The following is a 23,288-nucleotide window of genomic DNA, read 5'->3' on the forward strand; positions in this document are numbered from 1 at the left end:
TAGCGCCGTTGTAAAAACGAGTAATATTGAAAATAGTAAAAAAAACTGTATATATTTTGTATTACAATAATAATTATTAAAAAATGTGTATTTTTATAAATGAAAAACTGCTGAACTTATCCATTTTTGTATTTTTGAAAGACAAATGAGTTTAGGCAACGACATTTTTAATATTACCACACGAGTCTAATTCAATTTTCTTCTTATTGACAGTAAGCATAACCTCAAAATATGTTACCGTACAATTCATTTATCCCCAAAATAATAATTTAAAAAGCAGTTAATAACGCAATGACTAAATGTGGTTAGCAATTATTGGTTAAGCACGCTTTCGAAACGATTTTCGGAGCACATACTAATTTACATAATGTTTTTTTAGGGATTTATATATTAAAATAATATATATTTAGAGAAATAGTAATATTAGGTGTGTAATGATGATATGCCTTACTTCATCCAATTAATTGCACAACAAGTAGTCAAGATAAAAATTGTGCTACATACATATTTAGTTAAGCATACTTTTGAGCGTTTTTTTTTACCCAGACCCGGATTTTTTATCCCGACAAGGACTGTTAACTCAGCAGAATTCTGCCGCTACAACAATAACAACAACGTTAAAAACTTTTTAGTTTAAGATTATAGATAAAACATCAATTGTGTAGCATACTTTGCGGCGCTTATACCATTTTAGTTATTTAAGTTTGATTTTTGGCTAACATCACCACAAAACAGCTGTATTGTGAAGAAATCATGTGAACTTGGCAGAAAACCTTGCTTATATAGTCAAATTTAGCAATTATTTATGAGATAGCATAAATGACATAGCATACTTTTCGGCGCATACACAAGTTTAGCAATATTTACAAACAATTATGTGACTCCGACGAAAAACGTCGCTTATATAGTCGGATATACATATATAAGGTATCATCAATAACATAGCATACTTTGCGGCGCATATACAAATTTAGTAATTTAAGTTTGATTTTTAGCAAGGATCACCACAAAATGGCCGTATTTTGAAGCAATTATGTGAGGTTGACAAAAAAAACTTGCTTATATAGTCAAATTTAGAAATTATTTATATAATAGCATCAATGGCATAGCATACTTTTCGGCGCTTAGACAAGTTCAACAATATTTTCAAACAAATTTGTGACGTCAACAAAAAACGCAGCTATATGGCTATAGATAAGATATCAACAATAACATAGCATACTTTTCGGCGCATATACAAGTTTAGCTGTTAGACTGCTGTGAAGCATATTTTCAGCACTTCAGCCAACACCACCACAATGAGGCATATTTCCAATACTTTTTTCTCTTTACGACAAAAGCTTCGCTTACTTAGTCCAAATTATGCAATTTAATATATAAAATAATAATATATAAATTTAATAAACTTGTACAGTGTTAAGCACTGGCTTAAAACTTTCTCATTGCTGTTTTAATTTTCTCACATACAAATATCAAACTGCTTATAAAACTTTTTTTACTTTCACTTTTAAAGGTACTGCAGCATGACGTACATTGTGGATCAGCTCTTCCCACCCATACGCGACGATGAGGGCGCTGTAGAATACTCCAATTTTAATTATTGGCGTGATCCTATACCGGAATTGGATTTAGTTTTGGATACGAGTAGCGCCGAAACCAACAATACCAACAACACCAGCAACAATGGTGAAGTAAACGCATTGCTGCAAAAGGGCTTAGCAACCATTCCAGAAAATTAATAACCAACCACAAAATACAACTAATATAAATAAATAAAAAGCTGATAACTGGAAATCATACCAAAAACACGAATGTAGTGTAAAACACAGTATAAGTTTTGAATATTAAGTACTATTTAGTTGCGCTTACGCTTGGCAAGTTTTTCATGGGATATGCTTACACACTTAGCCATAAGTTTACCTTGATTTTATTTAATTTAATGTTACACGTGTGAAATAACAACATTTTTCGCTCTAACCTCAATTTTCAAAACTTGTATACCATTTTTATAATGCTTTGTATGGCTGGTTATATGGAAGATTTCAATATTTCCGCAAATTAAACTCAAACATTAATAAAAAAGAGTTAAGAAATGAATGAGACTACAATAACAATGTGTGAGACTTTTACTAAACAGTAATGATCTCAGTTTTAGATATCGAAAAAACGTTTTTTAAATTGTCAAAACGTTGGTAGTTAAGACTACTTAAAATTCGTAGTTTCAAAAATTATTCAGAAAAAATGAAATTGATAATTGCCCAAAAATTGGTTTTTGTGTGACGAAATGTGAAAATTTTCTGCAAATTTTTAAGAAAATAATAATGCCAAAATAGCATTATTGGCTAATAAATGAGTTGAAGGTGTTTTTTGGTATTTAAACTCATCAATTGGATTCATAAAGTTTTTGAACACTTAAAATATTTGCATACTGAATTTAGCAAAACCAAAATTCAAAAACGAATTTAGTTCTTTAGACTGCTACTTATAGTTTTTCAATTTCAAATTTAATTACGTGGCAACAAATATTTGAAAATAATCCTTCGTTGCTTTATAAAATATAAAATGAGAACCCTCAGCAAATTTAGTGTTTTTGTCTAGCAAAATAATTATTTCAATCAATATTAAAATATGTTATTTAGAGCATACGTCAACCTAAATTGATTTTATATTCCTACTACTTTTAAAGCATTAATTAGAACTATAATAAATTATTAGTATTTAAGTTTATGCTGCTTCTATGTTATAGTTACAAACCACTTACTACGACTATTTAAAAGAAAAAATACAAAATACCAACATCATTACATGCACATACACATGCTTAAACAAAGGTGTATGCAACAATAAAATATTTTTTGGAAAACACTTTATATAAATCATTAGAGTGTGGTGTACTCACTGTTTCAACCAATAACATTTCTTAATTACATTTGTATCTCCAAGTGTACATACACATGTACATATGTATGTACATAAATATGTACATGAAGAAGATATGTATGTAGTTGCCAATCGTTGCAGGTTTCTATGTCTAATATTGTCGTTGTGTTTTTTGAAATAATTAAAATTCGTATGTCATTATAATTGTGATAATTTTTAAGGTCTCCATTTTGTAGCTGTAAGAAATATGCATTAGAAATTGAAAAGCCACAAAATTTATTTTTTTCTTTGTAGAATTATAATATTTTATGTTGCTTTGGGTATTTTAAATTTAAATAGTTTTATTAGTAATGAATTTTTGTTAATGTGATATATTAAAAAACAAAAGCAACAAATGTAATAAAAAAAAACATTCATAACAATTTAAATAATTGATTAAAAACATTCATCTACTACATCAGTTTTATTACAAACTTGCTTTATTTATGATAAAAAGTTGATTTTAAATTTTTTTTAAATAATTCTTAAATGCATTTATTCCATTTATTATGCCAATTTGCGTATAAAAAAATAATTTCAAATTGTATGCGTTGCACAATATTAATTTTAGTTTATTTTAAATGCATATAAACACAGGTACATGTGTATGTACATTAGGGTATGCGTTATTTCCAAAGTTGGTGTATTTTCTTTTCTCAAAGAGGGTTTTGAGGCTTCAGCTTTTGCACAAAAATACGAATTCAACGTAAACAAGTTCTTTATATTCAATTTAAATCGTGCTTAGAATATTTTATTTTCTCATATATTTTATGTGGGATTTTTTTTTCAAATTTTGGCAATAAATTTTTTATCGCCACCGGCATTTCGGCACCATTCCTCGAAATTACTTCAGGAATGTTTTCTATCGCTAAAACCACAACAACAACAACTGAATAAAACATTTCGCGTTCTACAAGAAAAATGTTTATACTTTTTTTTTATAAAAACATTTCTTTAAAGTTATACTCAATCAAAATTATGCATCAAATGTACTGTATTCATATAGTACACCATGTCGTATGAGCAACAGAGAATGTATAAATCACTTGTGCAGTACTTCTTGCTCAGTACATTTGATGTGCCTATAACTTTAGCTGCATACAACTTTTAAATTAACAATTTTATAGAAAAAAAATCAAAATAATGTAGAATGCAATTTTTTACTAGAATATCACTTTTTCATAATTGCAGTTTTTTACCCAATTAATGCAAAATATCAATCAATATACTAATACAAAAAAATATAAAAATATATAAAATAATAAAAATTAAATTAAAATAAAACAATATATTAGACACGTTTTAAATTGGAAATAAAAAATCTTGTTTACATTGAATGCTTGTTTTAGGGCAAAAATTAAAACTTCACGTGGCTTAACAAAGCAAAAAATCAACTTGTGAAATAACAGACACCCTAATCTATACTCATGCACGAGTGTTCACAGAAGTACATATACATAGTTTGTATTACATTTAGTTCGTAGCATTGAATCAATAATATTGTGCAACAGATAAGCGTGTACTTATTATGTGTGATAATGCGTTAGCACGTGATTGGCTTTCTGTATTTTCTTGAGAAGAATTTAATTTTAACGCTTTGCAAAAGCTTTCATTATCGCTTCATATGTAATCGTATATTTAATCGAACCATTTTATAGCACAAACAACAATTACATACATACAAATATACAACAATACCAAACATTATAAAATATTTTAAATATTCAAAATGAGAAAAAAGGAATTTATCTTCAACTAAATAATTACATGTAAGTTACAATAAAAGAACTCATACAAAATTTGTCCAAAATTGATTGGAAACAATGAATAAATAAAATTCAAATAAAGCTTGCGTTCATTCATATTTGTACCATTTGGCGATTTCACAAACATATAAATAGGTATATACGAAATGTTATACGTATATATGATGTTTTTAGAGCTGTCAAAGTAAATACAACCATCAAGTGATCTTCAGCAGTGTGGCAGATATTTGGAATAACGACAACAAATAATCCTGATGACCATTTGACAAATAAAAAAGTTCTCCATACAAGGACTTAATTTTGACGGGTTTGATTGTATGCCAGTTTTGGTATATATAAGGAAGAGACACGGCCATTGAATTGAATTTCAACCCGGTTTCGTCTGCTCATGTTGTTGATTTAATATTTGCCGAATATCCAAATATCTTATGGGGGCTCGTTTGCTAAAATAACTTCAGCGGCTTGGAAATTAGGTCTGAGGTTCAGAGGTTTTTCCAGCCGGAATGAAACGAACAACCCCGTTCCCTCGACAGTCAGGTCTAAGCAACCGGAACGGACCCGGATTTTTAACCGACCAAGGACTATCATTCTGTTTTCTGCCGCTACAAACACCACAACAACAACCGCAATTAATCGCATTGCGAATTTGACGCTCGTCAGTGATTACGTCCATATAAATGAGCGGCAAAGGTGTTTTAAGTAAATTCTGTGAAGCCGATACAGTTAGCTTTGTTAAAGTTTAAGAAGGTCCGATGGTCCGCAGGAATAAAGTGGGGGGTTTTTCGATCGTGATAACTATAGGCAAATGGTCTAATGCCAGAATTAGCATTGATCGGCAAGTTATGCTATTTATCAAACCACTACCAGGCGAATTATTATCCATTGCCTTTGATTCCGGGGACGGCTTCAACATTCGTTATGCAGAATGTCGAATCTTCAATCTTTTCCGCAAGCTCTTTCCCGCCATGATCGTTTGTCAAAAATCATGCTGCGCGTTAAAGTTGCCAAGTACCCATCGGTCCTCAGCACTAAGTAGCGCATCTATGTTCCTCGTGTTAGACAGCATGTAACTATATATATTAAATAATTCGAGCTCGCCATCGCCTGAGCGGATAGCGGATAGTACCCCTGCGTCGATTTGGCTGGACCGCCATCATTTACTCGCCATAAACCACAAAACCATAGACATAACGGCTTTTTGCTGCTTCCCTCCTCATAAAATCGCCTATCTCCTCGATCTTAAGACCATTGCAGTAGAGCCCGCAGAAACAGTTGTCGCACGTTGGAGCTGTTCGGCGACGCTATTTTTGGATGTCATTTTCGCCTGATGGATGTAATATTCGGTCGTATTTCGGTCGTATTTCGGTCAAATACACGGAGCGGACGGTGCGAGCGGCCAGGAGTTACCAATAGACGAGGATTGAAGCAATATGAAGGTGCGGGATGGGGCTGATGAGACTGAGAATCACGCTGCCTAGTTGAGCTCTTTTAGAGGTCCGAAGTTGGTGACTTGACCAGAAGGCCAGCGTACTGCGCGAAATTTGTGATTCTGATCGGTAAGTTTGTATGACAGCTAAATTCTGTAGTGCTCCGACATCAGTGGTTCCGACTAAGTGGCTACTTGGAAGAAAAGAACGAGAAACGAACGGTAAACACTGGCTTTCAATATATACCCTACTTTAAGACTGAGGAAAAAAGAAGAACGACTGGCGCGCTGTAGTAAACTCGGTTATAACCGCATAAGCGGTGTTTACGCCAATAACGACGAAGAAGTTAAGACTGATTCTAGTTTTAGCTGATTTTTTTTTATAAAAAACAAGTAAGAAAGGGCTAAGCTCGGGTGCAACCGAACTTTTTATACTCTTGCAACTTGCAGGAATCAAAACCAGAGTATCGGAATCTAAACAATTTTATATACATATACATACACCATATCTTCAATATTTTCCGCATACAGATATATAACTTATACACTGACCTCCTTATATATTTGGCATAAGATTTGTTAAAAAATCCAAAATCACTATACATAAAATCAGCCGGATGTTCGAAAAATGATATTCTGCAAAGAGTAAAATACGTTATGAATTTTCATTGAGACAATTCAAATATTTGTGACATATCCAGATCGAAACAACAGAAAGTTAAAATTTGATATTACTATATGGGAAGTAAGCGAAATTATTGTCCGATCTCACTCATTTTCACACAGAATGACATACAGAAAAATCGGATTGGCTGTCGAATTTCTATTCGATGGAACGATGACCGATATTTTCGAACAAAAGTCAACTATATTCACTGCGATCTACATATTCGGTACCTAGGGTCTTGAACAGTTTTGGTTGGATTAGAACAATTTTTTGTCATAAGGTGGCATACAATAAAGGCATTATTCGTGCAAAGTTGAATCCCGTTATATTAATTGCTTCTTGATTTGTGTACTGATCGAAACAAGTGGAATTTAAATTTGTGCTATATGGGAAGTAAGCGTGGTTATTGTCCGATCTCACTCATTTTCACACAGTGACATACGAATATTAAAAGAATGCCACGTTCCAAATTTGGTCGAAATCGGCCAGTCGGGCCCACCAAAAAGTGGGAATCGTCATATTTTCACACCGGCCCCTGTAAAGCCTTGTCATACCATCCCGGCAGCAAACTTTTACGTTTCTGACGCATTCAGTTATTGATTTATCGCGCTTTTAATAGTTTTGAACAGTACCGTTCTATGGGGAGTGAGCGTGGTTTTCATCCGATTCACATCCATTTTCACAGTATCTTGTAATATTCGTGCTGGGCGAATTTGGTTGTTGTAGCTTTAGTGGGTTAGGAGATATGCACATTAAACATATTAGAGGGCGGGGTCACGCTCACTTTTTCAAAATTTTTTATTCACAGGTGCAGCTTACTACTACGATCCACTGTGCCAAATAACAGTTAATATCTTAATTTAGTCCTTAGTTATGGCACTTTAAAGGTTTTCGGTTAATGACTATTTGTGGGCGGGGCAGTGGTCCGATTACGCCCATCTACGAATTCGAATATTTTTTTTGGACTAAGGAATCTGTGTACCAAGTTTCATGAAGATATCTCAATTTTTACTCAAGTTAAAGCTTGCACGGACGGACGGACGACGGACGAAGGACAGACAGTCAACCGGATTTCAACTTTTCTCGTCATCCTGATCATTTATATATACATAATCCCATATCTATCTCGATTAGTTTTAGGTGATACATACATACAACCGTTAGGTGAACAAAACTATAATACTCTGTAGCAACACAAACAATGCAATTTAATTGCAACAATAACAATATTAACATAATATTGGCGTACCAATTTCCTAGCAATACATAAACTGACCGACCCACAATAAGCATTTAGTATGGTTGGAAACAGATGGAAAAGTACCGCTGCAGCACAAATGTGCGTTAATCAAATTAATTGAAACAGTTTATCTCAAGAAATTTGTGCACAAATGCATACATACATACATATATGTACATTTATGTAAACACATAACATGAACAATACAGTAACCACCTTGAATATGGAATCACTTAACTTAAATCAGAGTATCAAAAGTTTTTGGGCATTTATGAACATAAAATATTAAAAAAAGGCTATTAATATATGGATAATATGAAAAGGTGAACTAGTCGAACGACAGTAAGTCTAAAGGGCCGAGATATCTGTTTAAAATCTCGTACATCGCGTCTCGTTAAGGGGTTACATACATAGGTTTACGGGTTTCAAAAAATCGATTTTTTTATTGTCTTATTAAATTCTACAACACCTCTAGAATATTGTCCTAAATTTTGAAGTTGATCCGAGAAATAGTCTCGGAGATACAGCCTTGATAACTTGTGCGCTCGAGGCTAGCTAGGCTAAGTGCGCCGTCTTTAAACGCGTTTTTCTCGAAACTACTTTTCCCGGCACGGTCTGCATGATAACTCATACAGTTTTTAACATTTTTTGATGCGATTTTTTTTAAATATTCGAAAATGTTTTCTCTATAGTCTGTTGAGCCGGATTTTCGATATTTTTATTAAAAAAATTTATAAAAATAATTAAATTGTGACATTTATGACGTAAAACGCATACGTTTTTTCAAAATTCCGTAAATTGGAAAATTTTTCGAAATTAAAAAATTCGGCTCGACAGACTATAACTACAACTTCATTCTACAAGAATTTTTTTTTTATTTTTACAAATCCATCAACATTTCAAGGATAAATGATGCAGACCCTGGAACAACTTTTTTTTCATTGCACTTTGGGTCACGTGATATTTTATGTACTAATTTTTGTAAAGAAAAATTAGAATACATTTTTTATAAACTTTAAGTACCAATAAACATTGTATAAAATTTCTTTATATTTATTTCTATTGTTATCCCTTCTGAAAACAGTTTTTCTTTTAGCCCATTTTTGGTGCTGCTGGACGAGTGTAACCCCTTAAAAGTCAAAGCATTATCAGAGACTAGACTGTACACAAACATTTTACCGGCTTTTCATTGGGCAATATGGTAAGGAAAATGTAGGTTACAGTATACTTCCCAGTATCAAAATATTCAATCTGAACACAGCCCTCCAGTCGGCCGATTTTCACTTTGCTCATATTGAAGCAAGTTCGCTCACCGATAATTCTTACCTACTCCGATTGTCCAGAAGCGTTTGGATTGTCGGTCGAGCTATTCAAATGCGGCATCAGCTTCTTTGACGATTGGAATTTATGTGTGCTCTGCCTAATCCACAAAAAGGGTGATGCCACAATCTGCGCCAACTATCGTGGGAGAAGCCTACTCAACATCAGATATAAGGTTCTATCAAGCGGACTGTATAAAAAATTAAAGCCCACCGTCAACAAAATGATTGGACCTTATCAGTGTGGCTTTAGACCTGGCAAATAAACAACCGACCAGATATTCACCATGCGCCAAATTTTGGGAAAGACCCGTGAAATGAGAATCGACACACACCACCTTCGTCGATTTCAAAGCTGCTTTCGACAGCACGAAAAGGAGCTGACTTTATGCCGGGATATCTGAATTTGGTAACCCGCAAAACTAATACGGCTGTGTAAACTGACGTTGAGCAATACCAAAAACTCCGTAAAGATGGGGAAGAACCTTTCCGAACCGTTCGATACCAAAAAAGGTTTCAGACAATGAGACCCCCTATAGCGTGACTTCTTCAATCTATTGATGGAGAAAATAATCCGAGCTGTAGAGCTAAATAGAGAAGGTACAATCTTCGGTAACCCACGCAGAATAACTCTTGCCAACAGGTGCTACATCGTACTGAGGAGGCAATGGAGATGTAAAGTTCTCTCCCGACAAACAAAGACCAAACTCTACAAGTCACTCATCATTTCCGTCCGGCTTAATGGTGCAGAGGCATGGCCGATGACAACATCTGATGAGTCGGTTTTGAGAGAAAGGTATAAATCTTCTACAGAACCTTTGTTTTTTGCGCTTTGGCCACGGCGAACACCGCAGTCAATGGAACCATGAGCTGTACGAGCTATACGACGACACTGATATAGTTCTGCGAATTAAGAGACAGTGGTTTCGCTGGCTTTGTCATGTCGTCCGAATGGATGAAATGAGTGTATTCGACGCAGTAGCCGACGGGGGAAGCAGATGAAGAGGAAGACTTCCACTCCGTTGGAAAGACCAAGTGTAGAAAGACCTGGCTACACTTGGAATATCCAATTTGCGCCAAACAGCGAAAAGAAGGAGCGACTGGTACACTGATGTAAACTCGGCTATAATCGTGTAAGGGGTGCCTACGCCAATAAAGAAGAAAAAGATATAAAAGCAAGCTCGCTCATCGATAATTCTTACCTAAGATTTCACATTCAAACATCGTACCGTTCACCGACATATGAGACCCCTCTTGAGAAACTTGGTCGGGAAGACGGTTGTTTTTCATTATGTTTCTGATACATTAAAAACTATGTAGAGAAAACGGTTCCGGTTGAATAAGCATATAGTTTTGGAAATGAAGAACCAGTTTCTCACAAAAACCAAAATGTACCACAAAAATAGTTGGCCGAACTTGAGCCAATGTTTACTTGAATAAAATTACTGTCATATTTTGTGAGGAGTCGTTCGTTCCTAATAGACCTTAGCCAAAACGGACATGGATTCATAAAACTGTTTTAAAAATGTTTTATATAGTTGCAATAACTACAACAACAGCAGGTTTTTTGGACCAACCGAATGGATCTTCAGCCAATTTTAACACAAAACCGAAGTCAGATCGAATCAATTTCCAGATGTTGATATTTTTAAACATGCATTGTTACTTGAATTTAGTCCTGTTATTACTACATAACTCGAAAACTGCAAATAAGAAATAATTTCATTTTCTATTAATGCAATCAGTGCAAGGTCTCAGCTTGAAAACAATTATAGCCGCTCTTCTCCCCAAATAACTGTTGACCGGTGTTATTATTGTACATAAAATTAACAACAAGAACATATGGACATAATAAAATCACGTGATAATAAAGCACACATATGTATCTAGGTATAGTTACCATATGTATGTACATATGTACATATGAATTTTTGAAAGTCTTTAATTATTTAAGTAGGTAAATAAAAAAAGTATTTTGATAGCATATCTACATATGTATGTACTATATATAGTATGTATATTGAGCAGATCGACTGAGCAAAATGTCACAAGAATTGCAACACAAGACGTTCAAGTCACTTGGGGCATTGTCTGCTCTTTTATTTGACCGGCTCTGACACAAGAATCATGCTAATTTGTACATAACGGTGTATGTGCTATGTACTGGGTTGTATTTGTAATATACCATACAATTTGAGCAAATTGAGGAGTGGAAACTTTTCGCCATAAACATTTTACTACAATTACCTAGCTCCAGAAAGTTCTTCCTATTTATTTAATCATGCTCTTTTATATTGCATACTAAATACCCAGTAGGAAATTCAAACACATACAAGGTTTTGAGCAGAAAAGTACCATATTTCTAAGTACTATCGAATGTAGGTAGGTAGGTTGGATGTCTGATGACGCGCATAGGCCTTTAAAAGGCGTATTGTAAAAGCTATCGAATGTAAAAACTGTCCGCATTAATGGAGAAGTTCGTTCGATTAGTATATCATTACATTTCAAACATTTGATGAGTTTTTTTTTTTTGAGGTTATGGAAAGAAAAATCGCATTCGCATTCAAAGAAATTGCAACAATAACTTTAGAAAGTACAAAACTCACACAGCGCGTTCACCTAACTTCACCCACTCTGAATTGTTTCCCGCCAGAAATTCTTCACGTCTATTGAAGCAGTTCTAGAAAGATACGTTTCGAGCCTACGATAAACTATACAATATATGTATATGTACATATGTATGTTATGGGTATAATTAATATGACTAAATATATACGGACGGACACAAATGAAATAAATGCGCAAATTGTAAGAACTAAAGGAGTATGGTTTATTCTTAGGTGTCGGAAAATTTCGAAAATCAGTGTATGTTTTAAGTTGATATGGTGGACCAATTGTAGCAAAGCGTTTCTATTTTTTTGCCACCAAGCTCTATATATTCCACTACAGAGTCAATCTGATAGTATATTCGATATGTGGATCCTCCAGAAGATCTGAAGAGAGAGGTTAGGATACTGTTAAGTGTAACATGTTAGCAAAATGATATCAAGATATAACATATAAAGTATTGAACGAAGTGTATGATATAAAGTCTGTCGGATCATGATATCTTGGGAATTCAGTATGTAGGGGTTAAAGAGGGGATACGTATAAAAAGCAATAACTCTGTTCTAAATTAAGATAAAACAAGGAGCTTACAATTCTGAAAAAGTGGGAGTGACCCCGCTCCCTAATAGGTTTAATGCACATTTTTCTCAAGCCGTTCAAACTAAAATAACTAAATTCGCTCAAAATAAATCCCATAAGAACCCCTTACAGTGTGAAAATGAACGGAATTTGATCATAACTCCGCTCACATCCCATATAACGGTACTTTGAGAAACTACTAAAAGCGCGATAAATCAGTAACTAAATACTCCAGAGTCATTAAATTTTACCACCGAGATGGTGTTGGACAGCTCTATAGGTGCCGGGGTCAAAATTGGACAATAGGCATGGTGCAGCCCACTTTTACACTGGCCGAACGATTTCAAACAAATTCCGTACGTAGCCTTCTTATTTTACAGTGCGAAAATGTACGAAATCGGACTACAATCACGCCTACTTTCCATATACCACAATTTTAAATTCAAAATAAAATTGTTTAAATCGAACAAAAACTGTTCAAGCCCCTTGGTACAGAAAATGTGAACCCTATTAACTGTAGTTGACGTTTGACCGACAATATTGGTCAATATGTGAGATATAAAATTGAAATTCGAAGATAGTCCTTTCCTGACAAAAGTACGTCTATGTCAAAAATGTGTTGAATCGAGTCAATACTTCTCTTAGCCCCTATATACCTATTACGAAGATTTTCGAACATCCGGATGACTTCACTCCATATGGTCTGTATGCAAGGTACCTTGATGAAAAACTGGGAGCATTTTATTGGTATTGTACCTTCAAATCACGGCAGCAATGGAAAAACTTATCATGGAGAACTTACAGTTATGCTATCATGAAATTTAACTAACTAATCAAGGTGGTTCTAAAAAGTTACAAAAAAAATTGTCAGATAAATATAACATGATTTATGGGAAAAAAACAGATAGTCAAGTGCTCCTTATACACAAATCAGCGAAGAAAGACTGAGAACTCCAATAAGGTTAAAACATTTTCAAAATGATGAACTTTTGACCTTTTCATTTTAGATTGAACCAAACTAACATGAGGAGATTGTAACAATATGGAAAAATAACAAGAATTTTGAAGTATACTAGATTTGATAATGGAAAAAGGGGTTACTTCTAATCACTTTATAGGGATTTTCCGAAAAACATGTGAAATACCCGAATTGAGTACCGTTATTGTTATGCGTGGCTTGGAACCAGTTTAAGCAACTATTAGCAAATTAGTAAAATGGCACTAAATTGTAAATGAAAATGAGGTAATTTACGTGAGAAAACATAACAATGTTTGCCCCAATGACTATTATTACACCGCAAGTATTTGGGGCCTGTCGCAGTCAACAACCAATTATACGTTAATGTGCATAAATCTAGAGTAAGTAGTTTGTAATTAGTGATTTGCTAGACTTCAACAAACATACAAATATGAATTTGTACTTGTATATATAGTATGTGTGTGAATGAATAGATGTGTATATGCGCTTGGCAAATTAAGTCCCATTATGGAGTGAAAATTTTCCAAAATTCGAATATGTGACCCAATCGTCATAATCACGATTGAACGAGATCAACGACTGTCTGCCGCCCTGTCTGCCTGTTGGATACCATACATAAATATAATACTACATATCTATGCATATATGTGTGTACATACATATGTATGTATGTATGTATACAGCGACTTCAGAGTCCACTAGAATGCCAGCTTATTATTAAATGCAGTACAGTCGAGCTTTATGTGTGGAGTGCGTTTAAGACGAGATTGTTCTGTACAGTGTGCAGCAAATTGTGTGTGCGGTCTATACTAATAACTATGCGCATTGTATACCATATATGTATGTACATATGTAAGTACATAAGTCCCAACCAACATGACAATGATACACAAATTGCACTTGAATACCCGCTCCTTCAGCGGCGCAGCCACACCACTTAGTCAGCAGATGAACAAATCCACAAATGACCACCTAGGTATACTCGTATACATATGTACATAAGTATGTTATTTATATGTATGTATGTATGTTTGTATTTAATAGCGCACATACTAAAACACATACAAGTACAATTTGCGTGTATATGCAATGCAGAGCACTCATGATGGTATTGGCACCGACATCACCCACTCAGTTGACATGGACGCACTTGTTTTTATCGGACAAACTATATAAGGCAAAGTTTGATTTGAAAATTTTATCAGTCAATTTTTGTATTTCTCAGCATTTACAATTGCGCTTAGCAACCAACTGAGACATCCTTACAGAGAGCGAGCCTTTACAAAACAGGAATCAAGCATAATTTTAATAAACAAAATGAAATACATCGTCGCTGTTTTACTCGCCGCATTGGTGGCTATGGTAAGTGGTGGACCTGGGAGAAAAAATTAATGATTAATATATTTTTTTTAATTTTTTTTTCAAATTAATATACACTACATTACATTTGCAGGCCGCTGCCGAGGAGTACAAGATACGCAATCAGGATGATTTGTTGAAGGCGCGCAAAGAATGCATGGAAGCGAAGAAGGTGCCCACCGAACACATTGAGAAGTTCAAGAAATTCGAATTTCCCGATGATGAGGTGACGCGCTGCTACATTGAGTGCATCTTCAACAAATTCCAACTCTTCAGCCCCACCGAAGGTTTCAAAACACAAAATCTGATTGCACAACTCGGCCAAAATAAGGAGAATAAGGACGCTGTGAAGGCTGATATTGAGAAGTGCGCCGATAAGAATGAACAGAAATCAGACTCATGCACATGGGCATATCGTGGATTCAAGTGCTTCATCAGTAAGAATTTACCGCTGGTGCAGGAAAGCCTCAAGAAGAATTAAATGCATTCACAGATGACGAGAAGTGAGCGTGTAGCCGGTGCCGAGCATGACATGAACCACTAACATCACCACCACCACCACAATCACCGTTAGCAACAGCATCATAAACAATAACATAGATAACAACTGCCCTAAGCTTGTGCAATGCAAACCATAGTAGTGAGCAAACAACAACAGCAACTGCATCAGAACCATAGTAAAGCCAGGTAAATTACAAGCGCATAGGCACACCGGCGTCAAATAACTGAAAACAAAAAGTAAACATTCAGGCTCATGCTCATGTATGTATGTATTAAATAATAAAGATAGAGTATACATTTGCAATAGTACGGTTGAATCATCTTGAAACGTCCTGTTATTTTCGCATTTAACTACTACAATTTTTTTTGTTCACACATCTATGTATTATGTTTCATTCGTTCGATGTTAATTAACTTTCACGAATAAAAATGAAATTAATTACAATGTGCAAAAGGATATTTTATTATAATACGAGTAGTAATTAGTTCGAAGAGTCGGAAGATTAGTGAGATTAGTTTTTGAGCTGCTTTAAACGAACGATACTTATCCAGAATTTACCAACATATCAAATATATGTCCAGCATGCAACGAGTCGCCGCATGACACCGGCCACCACGTTTCCTGGGCCTACCGTTGGCTGACGTCGACAACTTATCTAATCCATATCATCCTAACAGGAATTAGGTACCCGCTACAACAACCGAGCGGTGTACCTAACCGGAACGCACCGAGTTTTTATACCTGTCAATTCGGCAGTATTCCTCCAAATTTTTTGTCGATATAAAAACAACACTGTCGAAATGTTCGAGAATAGAGGTGATTCCCTTTGGTCCATTTTGGTTTCCATATTTTAATTTCAGCACGCTCATTCTATTTTAGAGAGTGTAAGAAAAAAATCGCCAGCTACCGTACCGTTTGCCTCAGTAAGTTCTTGCGGTACGATCCTTATTTTTTACCTGTGACTTTATTCATTTAAAGGGGGTGTATTAATCTTCTCCCGTGTAATTGCTTCTGTTTCTTCAGTTTAAAACTCGCTATCCTGCTAAGTGAACATATTCTTTTTTAGACTTTGGATACTTTTGATTTTGACCTTGATTTATATGTTGTTACAGTTTTCAATCTTGAAATCGCCATGTTTATATTGCCGTACAATCCTTTTTTATTCCTCCCCGGTATTAACTTTCGTATGAATGATCACATGAAAGATCGGTTGATATGTATTATCAAGTGAGAGTTTGGAAGTAGTCTCAGTAGCAATATAAAAAGTATAGCAAACATTTTTAGAATTCCTAAATCTTTACCCCATATTGAAGGAATTTCAATCTTCTCTCGTATAATTGTTCCTGAAAAATTTTTTAAAATTTGTTAATAAAATTGCTGGAACACTAAATCAGCATATTATTTATTACCTTTTAGGTACCTGCGACCATGCCTTGATTTGTATGCCTTTGAAGTTTTCAACCTTGAATAAAGCTTTGTGCCATTCCACATTTAGTTATTTATTTTTTATTTAATCAGATTAACGGCGATTTGAGGTGAGCTTCTAGTTGTCATATAGTACAAAGTTGTTTAATATCTAACCCTTTTAAGGTCGATGCGCAAATGAAGATTGTGATCCTTATCCTCGATGGAATTTACGTACCGATTTGGTGCCAAAACACTACATCCTAACCTCCATATCAATTAGGTGTATCTTAAGACCCTTAGGTCATCGAATCATATACCCCAGGATATCACCCAAACTTATTTAGCTTCACTGCTTTGTGCTGAATACCATTTGGCATTACCCTTCTCCGACTATATCTCTGTGAACCACCGTAACTTCGTTAATTTTAAGAAAGCTACAACTGTCAGAAACTTAAATTCTGCAAGCTAATCGCAGCTTCCGTCCAAATATCCCAACAGTCTTTGGTAATGAATGCGATGCCTTTGATTCGTGTGATATAAGCATAAGGGTTCTCCATTTGAGGATTCTACCATCCAACGTCTACGTGAAATACGAAAATACTGTGCGCTACTTACCAGTAAAGAGATTCAAGGCATAATTAGACAAAAGCTTCCAAATCCATCAGCACATACGAAATAAATAGGTTGATGTTAAAACATTTCGGTTCGACGGGAGTAAGCTACCACACCAAGGTACTCAATCTCCCACTAACCAGACTTTAACTACTTAATGTGAAAAAAGTCGGAAGAGCGGTTTCACTACTGATACCTTAGAAACCGCTAAACATATGTACATAAGTCATATGGTCCGATAATTCTGCTTTTTCACAAAAATTATTCATGCAGCCATGAGGTTGCATGTACATTTAACCGATGTCGAACTCGACAAATTTTAGATGCAATGCCCAGCGAGTCCCATATACCTAAAACCCTAACCCCATGGTCCGATCTCGTCGAAATAGCAAGTTTCCTGCGTTTAACGTTAGATGACTTCGATGAACCTTACCACCCAAGTGGGGGACTAGATAACTGCTATAACAACAAATTTTATACTTGTACAGGCCATCTGTAAATGGCATTTTTGTAGTCGAAACAGCCAGACATGTCAGAACAAATACTCGAGTTGCTTGATTGCCACATTTTATATTTTTAACCCACCGAATATCATTCCAACATCGCGTGAAATTTCTTCTTTAGCTTTCGTCATTGACCTACAATCCGGAATGGACATTTAATCCACATTGTTATCTTTAATATATTTAACATTACATTCGAATTCTTATATAATAGCATGTGCAATAAATAAATAATAAGTATATCAAATAAATATACACAGTGATCTTCAAGTAAAAACGCATTTAAATATTTTATATTAGTTTTATTTTCATCAATTTTTTCATCTAAACTAAATTTTATTATAATATTTTTTTTAATTATAATTTTTTTTTAATTTTCGTGCGTTATTATTTCCTTCATTTTTAACGCTATATTATTTTCGTCCGCATTCTTTACTGCCAGCCATTCTTATTTTTTTGTTTCTCTAATTTTTTTGGATAATGTTGAAGTTTTTTAAGGTGTTTTCTTCTTTTTTACCTTATCTTGCTTTGTTCATCTTATATGCTTTTTGTGGCGTTTTTATATTTTAATTTTTTCATATCTTTTCCCGGTAAGGACTTTAGTTTTCATCTTTTCGTCTTTTGTTTGTTTTTTCTTTTCTTGTTTATCTGCTTCTTTTATATACTATATGTATTATAATATTTTATTTCTTTTGCCATATTTCATTTCCTTTTTTTTTTGAAAGCTTCTTGAATTTTTAATAGCTTGGAAAATAAAACTGTTTATAAACAGGTATGTTGGTGTGTTGCAGTTCAAAAAACATTATAACCAGTTAACCATTAAAACGGAAATCCATCTTTTACTATTTTTTATATATTTCTCGTTGTATTTTTGCCTTCATTATTTAACAGCATCTTCAATATTTTATTTTTATTCGTTTTTCGCTTTAAGCATTTTGGTCCTTCTTTTTTAATCTTTTCTTTTTTATTTTTTTCCTTTCTGCTTTCACTTTTTTATTCTGATGCTCTATTCTTTAAATATTTATGACATCATTTTTTAAGAAGTTTGGTAACGAACGGCTTTTATATATAATGTTTTTTGAAATCATTTTATATATTGTAAAAAAAAATCTGAAATCAAATTAGTTGGATTATAAAAAGTGTTTAAAATGAAAGGGGTATCACAGGATTTAACAGTTGGTAGGTAATTTTTGCGTTTTTAAAATGATGTTTGAATGAAATGAAGAAAAAATTTGCTTTCTAAACACTATATAAATCACAATTTCTTGACTAAACACATCTATGGCCTCAAAATTAGATTAACGAATATATTATTTTACTATTTTATTATTATAGTACTTTCGAAAAATTTCTATGCTCTCGCCCTTCTTTTCTCGTTTAACCCTATACACTGATTTAAATTATTAAAAAAAAAAATCTCATATGTAATTTAAAAAGTTACATACAGTGACTCACAAAATTGATCACGCTTTAGTTGAATATTCATTTCTTTTTTCATTCCGTCTTACATATGCAGTCAATCATTGAATACATGTTGCTTTTTTTCTTTATGTTTTACATTCATAAAATTTGAACAATGCGCAGAAGGCAAGCGTGATCAATTTTGAGACTTTCGCCGCTAAAAAAGTATAAAATTAGTTTGAATTATTTGAAAAATATAGATATAAAAGGTAAGAGAAAATATGCTTATATCTTTATCTTTGGCAGACATGGGAAAAAAGAACATGGGTATCTCCAATGGAGTTAAAGGCGAAGTGAAAAAATTGTTGATTGATGGTGTGACTCATCGCGAAATTTCTCGAAGGCTGAAAATCTCCGTTGGCATTGTGAGTAAAATTCGCAGCAAACTTGCAGATTTATTCATTAAAAATAAAGCAGGCCGTAAAAGAATTCTTAGCTCAGTTCAGGAACGGGACGTTGTGAGGAGTATAAGAATAATAATTTAAAGGTTTCTGCAGAGACAATACGAAGAACATTACGAAATGCTGGTCTAAAAGGCCGTGCAAAAGTCAAAAAGCCTCTTCTCACTGAGAGACACAAGAAGTTGCGGCTAAATTTTGCCAAAAAATACAAGACCTGGAATGCAAGTGACTGGGAGAAGGTCTTGTGGTCGGATGAGACCAAAATAAATCGTTTAGGATCGGATGGGCGCGAATGGACCTGGAGAAGCAAGGGTGCGAAATTACAGGCACACCATGTTAAGCCTACGCTGAAGTTTGGAGGAGGCTCCATTATGGTATGGGGATGCATGACGATCAATGGTGTTGGTAGGTTGGCCAAAATCGAAGGACGAATGACGGCAGAGTCTTATATTGAAATTCTGCGCAGTCATTTGCTTGGCACTATAGGAGACTTAGGTGGAAATGGGTCGGACATTGTCTTCCAACAGGACAATGATCCGAAGCACACAGCAAGAGCGACTCGCAAATGGCTCCAAGACAATAGTATTAGTACACTAGATTGGCCTCCGCAATCTCCGGACCTTAACCCCATCGAGCACCTGTGGGGTATATTAAAAAAATCGGTCGCCGGCGAAGTCGGCTCATTGAGCGAATTATGGCCTAAGGTGCAGCAGGTGTGGGATTCTATTTCGTCAGAAACATGCGCAAATTTGTGTTTAAGTATGCCAAGGAGAATCAAAGCCGTTATAGATGCCAAAGGTGGTTATACGAAGTATTAATATTAATTTTTAACCCTGTTAATATTAAGTCACAAAATTGATCACACTGAAATATTCTATATTTAGTTTTTTTATTGCTTTTATTTGTTGTTTTTTAATGAAATATTACTTGTGTTTTATTCCTTCATTTTATATCTTTAACAAAAACATAAAAAATTTCGAAAATATCAAATCATTTACGAGTTTTTTATCATCGCTTAGGTACGTATTGAGACCGTGATCAATTTTGTGAGTCACTGTATGTATTAAAATCAAAAAAAAATCTATTAAAGAAATTATAAACTTTCGTTTTTATATACGAATTATTAACTTTAAGAACACTTATTTGAATTATTTTCTATTAAAAAAAATCCCTTTAAAAATTATATGCTATAATATTGGCATTGAAAATGTGTCTAATTTGTGAAATGAAAAGTAATTTGTAAATAATGAAACATAAAGCCAATGACGTCTTAGCTGTGATAAAGAAAACAAAAATAATATGACTTACCTTAAAAGTAAGAGTAAAACATTAATCAGTATGGTGCATAGTAATTTGCACGTCCGCGATAACCCCTTCTGAAACGAAAGCATAGTTCGAGTTAATTCAATGTATCGAGATAGACAGACCTATAACCGTATACTTACATTGGACGACGTGAACCACGGAACGATGTGTGACAACAAGCGCGTGATATGCGAGCTCCTCGGCCACGGAAACTTCCGCGTGCAAAACGATTTGTCGTAGACAATCCTGGCCGATTAGTGCGCTTTGACATGACCTAAAATATATAAGTATATTCATAATTTTCGTACCAATACTTATATTTCATAATAGATATTTGCATTTGTACAAACCTTAATTTGGCGACCTCTAAAAAGAGTTTCATTCATAGCCAATGCTGTCTCAACAAATTCCTTTGAACCAAACTCAATATAAGCAAAGCCTTTGGGGTGACCATCAGCTTTATTGCATAGTATAGTCACACGGTTTATGGTTCCACAACCATGAAAATGTGATTCTAACTCCTCAGCGGAAGCGCCATAGTCAACATTACCCACGTATACTGAACGTGTATCAATTTCTTGTTTTTCTTCTAAAGATAATGGCACTGTGGCCAATCCTGTTGTAGAACCAGCCATTTGTTTGTCCACTTCGGATTGCATTTGTTTAATTTTTTCGGCTTCCTCCTCCATTTCCTTAACTCGCGCCTTTATTGCTTCCAGTTCAGGATCGATTTGCATATTGGCTTCCTCCTTTTTACAAAACAAAAAAATGTTAATTATAAAACACTGTATACATATAATTGCAATATTAAGGGACTAAATGCATCAATAAAATGCGAAACTGAACTGCACTCGCGCAAAACAGAAAATTCAAATGCCAGACTATTGGCTTTATATGTATATGTTGCTCTAGGTAGGCGTTAATTTGAGCTTTTGTTTTGCATTTGCGGGTTTCTTTTTGTTCAGTCTTCTACACCCCATGAACCAGTTATTGTCGAAAGTGCACATATTAAACCGGAATTTAAAGATATTTGTATACCACACAGGCTTTTTATTATTTTGTAGGTACTCACCTCGTTTTCGTTCATTAGTTCTGCTTCGTGCTCGCCATTTGCCTCATCAAGATTGTCCAGCAGTTGATCTTCGTTTAACGATAAGTCTTCGTCTGCCATTTTACTAATCGATAATTTAAAGCTGCCACCAAATAAACAACCACGCAAGAAAGCTCAGATACAGTTCTCTTTTAACTTTTGTGGCTCTTTTCCAAGCGTAAACGGTTCACTCTTTTGTCTCCAATACTATTGTTTTGCGACAAAACCTGTGACGTATGAAATTTATATTAGTTTCCTTCTCTGTCTTTAGGCAATTCATATGCTTGCATACAAATACAATGTAAAAGTATCTTATGCGCGCGCACAACTAAATTCGCTTTACTATACCCGCAGCCATTTTGGGCGAATTGTGCGAGCAAAAGCCAAGGGAAATTTTTGTGGGAAACCAAAAACAGAGCACTCATTGACAGCGTGACATTTTTGTTTTCTATATTTACACGAAATGAACTTCAATACTTACCAAGTATAAATACTACGCCAATTGTGTTAAATTCACTAAGTTTCACGTAATATAAATATTAAAAATTGTTATAGAATTTCCGCACAATATTAAGATTTTACTTTTATTTTTAATTCCACGAAAGTGAAAACTACACTGATTTCTCTACCACCGGTTGTACGAAAGAAAGCTACGCGGCGAATTTAGTTGACATATAAATTTGACAAATGTTGCGTCGTAATAGATTTCAATTAACATGCAAGGTTGCATTTCGTAAAATGTGAAAATATTTTTCTAGAAAATAGTACATTGTGAATTTTTAGAAGGGCCTCCAGGTCAAGAATATATATACACCGCTGACTTATGGTTTTTGAGATATTTGCATTTAAAGTTAAAAAAATCAACTATTTAAAATGCGTGTTTCTCCGATTTATAATGCATTTTACACTTATATTTTTAACTTTTATATCCACTAACACTTCACTAATTCGTTTCTAATCTTTATTTTATATTAAATAGTGTAAAAATAGCTTTAATTCCATATCAAACTTTAGTTATAATCCATTTATTTATAAAATAAGAAAATGGTTGTAAACAAGCAAAAAATCAGTGTTACCATATTTTGTAATGGAATAAAAATAAAAGAAAAAATTATTATGACGTCATAACTAAATTCATTATCGTGT

At 34.2% G+C, this 23,288-nt stretch overlaps 3 protein-coding genes across 6 annotated transcripts in view; 2 read left to right on the plus strand and 1 right to left on the minus strand.

Moving 5' to 3' along the window:
* LOC126757500 (PDZ domain-containing protein GIPC3-like) overlaps nt 1-4,781 on the plus strand; it is a 70,889-nt gene extending 66,108 nt beyond the window's left edge. The window contains exon 13 of the mRNA XM_050471448.1: nt 1,514-4,781. Coding sequence (XP_050327405.1) covers nt 1,514-1,739 — 226 coding nt within the window. The 3' untranslated portion in view covers nt 1,740-4,781. The remainder of the gene's footprint in view (nt 1-1,513) is intronic.
* Nucleotides 4,557-22,787, minus strand: LOC126757517 (polyadenylate-binding protein 2). 4 transcript variants are annotated; one of them, XM_050471498.1, is made up of 6 exons: nt 22,624-22,787; nt 22,125-22,369; nt 21,403-21,801; nt 21,193-21,326; nt 21,056-21,120; nt 4,557-6,302 (listed from the first exon to the last, which is right to left on the minus strand). In XM_050471498.1, exons 2-5 carry the CDS (start codon nt 22,221-22,223, stop codon nt 21,081-21,083), a joined length of 672 nt encoding a protein of 223 aa, XP_050327455.1. In that variant the 5' UTR covers nt 22,224-22,369; nt 22,624-22,787; the 3' UTR covers nt 4,557-6,302; nt 21,056-21,080. The 4 variants fall into 4 exon arrangements, with proteins under 4 accessions (XP_050327455.1, XP_050327452.1, XP_050327453.1 ...); XM_050471495.1 differs by having other exon boundaries at nt 21,056-21,123; XM_050471496.1 differs by lacking the exon at nt 4,557-6,302 and adding an exon at nt 18,173-18,995.
* Nucleotides 14,699-15,816, plus strand: LOC126757522 (general odorant-binding protein 99a). Its single transcript, XM_050471503.1, has 2 exons — nt 14,699-14,864; nt 14,956-15,816. Exons 1-2 carry the CDS (start codon nt 14,820-14,822, stop codon nt 15,340-15,342), a joined length of 432 nt encoding a protein of 143 aa, XP_050327460.1. The 5' UTR covers nt 14,699-14,819; the 3' UTR covers nt 15,343-15,816.
* Nucleotides 22,788-23,288: the final 501 nt, after the last annotated feature.

The sequence above is a fragment of the Bactrocera neohumeralis genome, chromosome 4 (genome assembly GCF_024586455.1).
Source record: "Bactrocera neohumeralis isolate Rockhampton chromosome 4, APGP_CSIRO_Bneo_wtdbg2-racon-allhic-juicebox.fasta_v2, whole genome shotgun sequence".
Lineage (NCBI taxonomy): Eukaryota > Metazoa > Arthropoda > Insecta > Diptera > Tephritidae > Bactrocera > Bactrocera neohumeralis.

Coding starts and splice junctions, on each gene's coding strand:
- LOC126757522 (XM_050471503.1), top strand. CDS start 14,820: ATGAAATACATCGTCGCTGTTTTACTCGCCGCATTGGTGGCTATG. Junction 14,865..14,955: donor TCGCCGCATTGGTGGCTATG/GTAAGTGGTGGA, acceptor TTACATTTGCAG/GCCGCTGCCGAGGAGTACAA.
- LOC126757517 (XM_050471495.1), bottom strand. CDS start 22,223: ATGGCAGACGAAGACTTATCGTTAAACGAAGATCAACTGCTGGACAAT. Junction 21,327..21,402: donor TTAGAGGTCGCCAAATTAAG/GTTTGTACAAAT, acceptor TATATATTTTAG/GTCATGTCAAAGCGCACTAA. Junction 21,124..21,192: donor CGTGGTTCACGTCGTCCAAT/GTAAGTATACGG, acceptor CTTTCGTTTCAG/AAGGGGTTATCGCGGACGTG.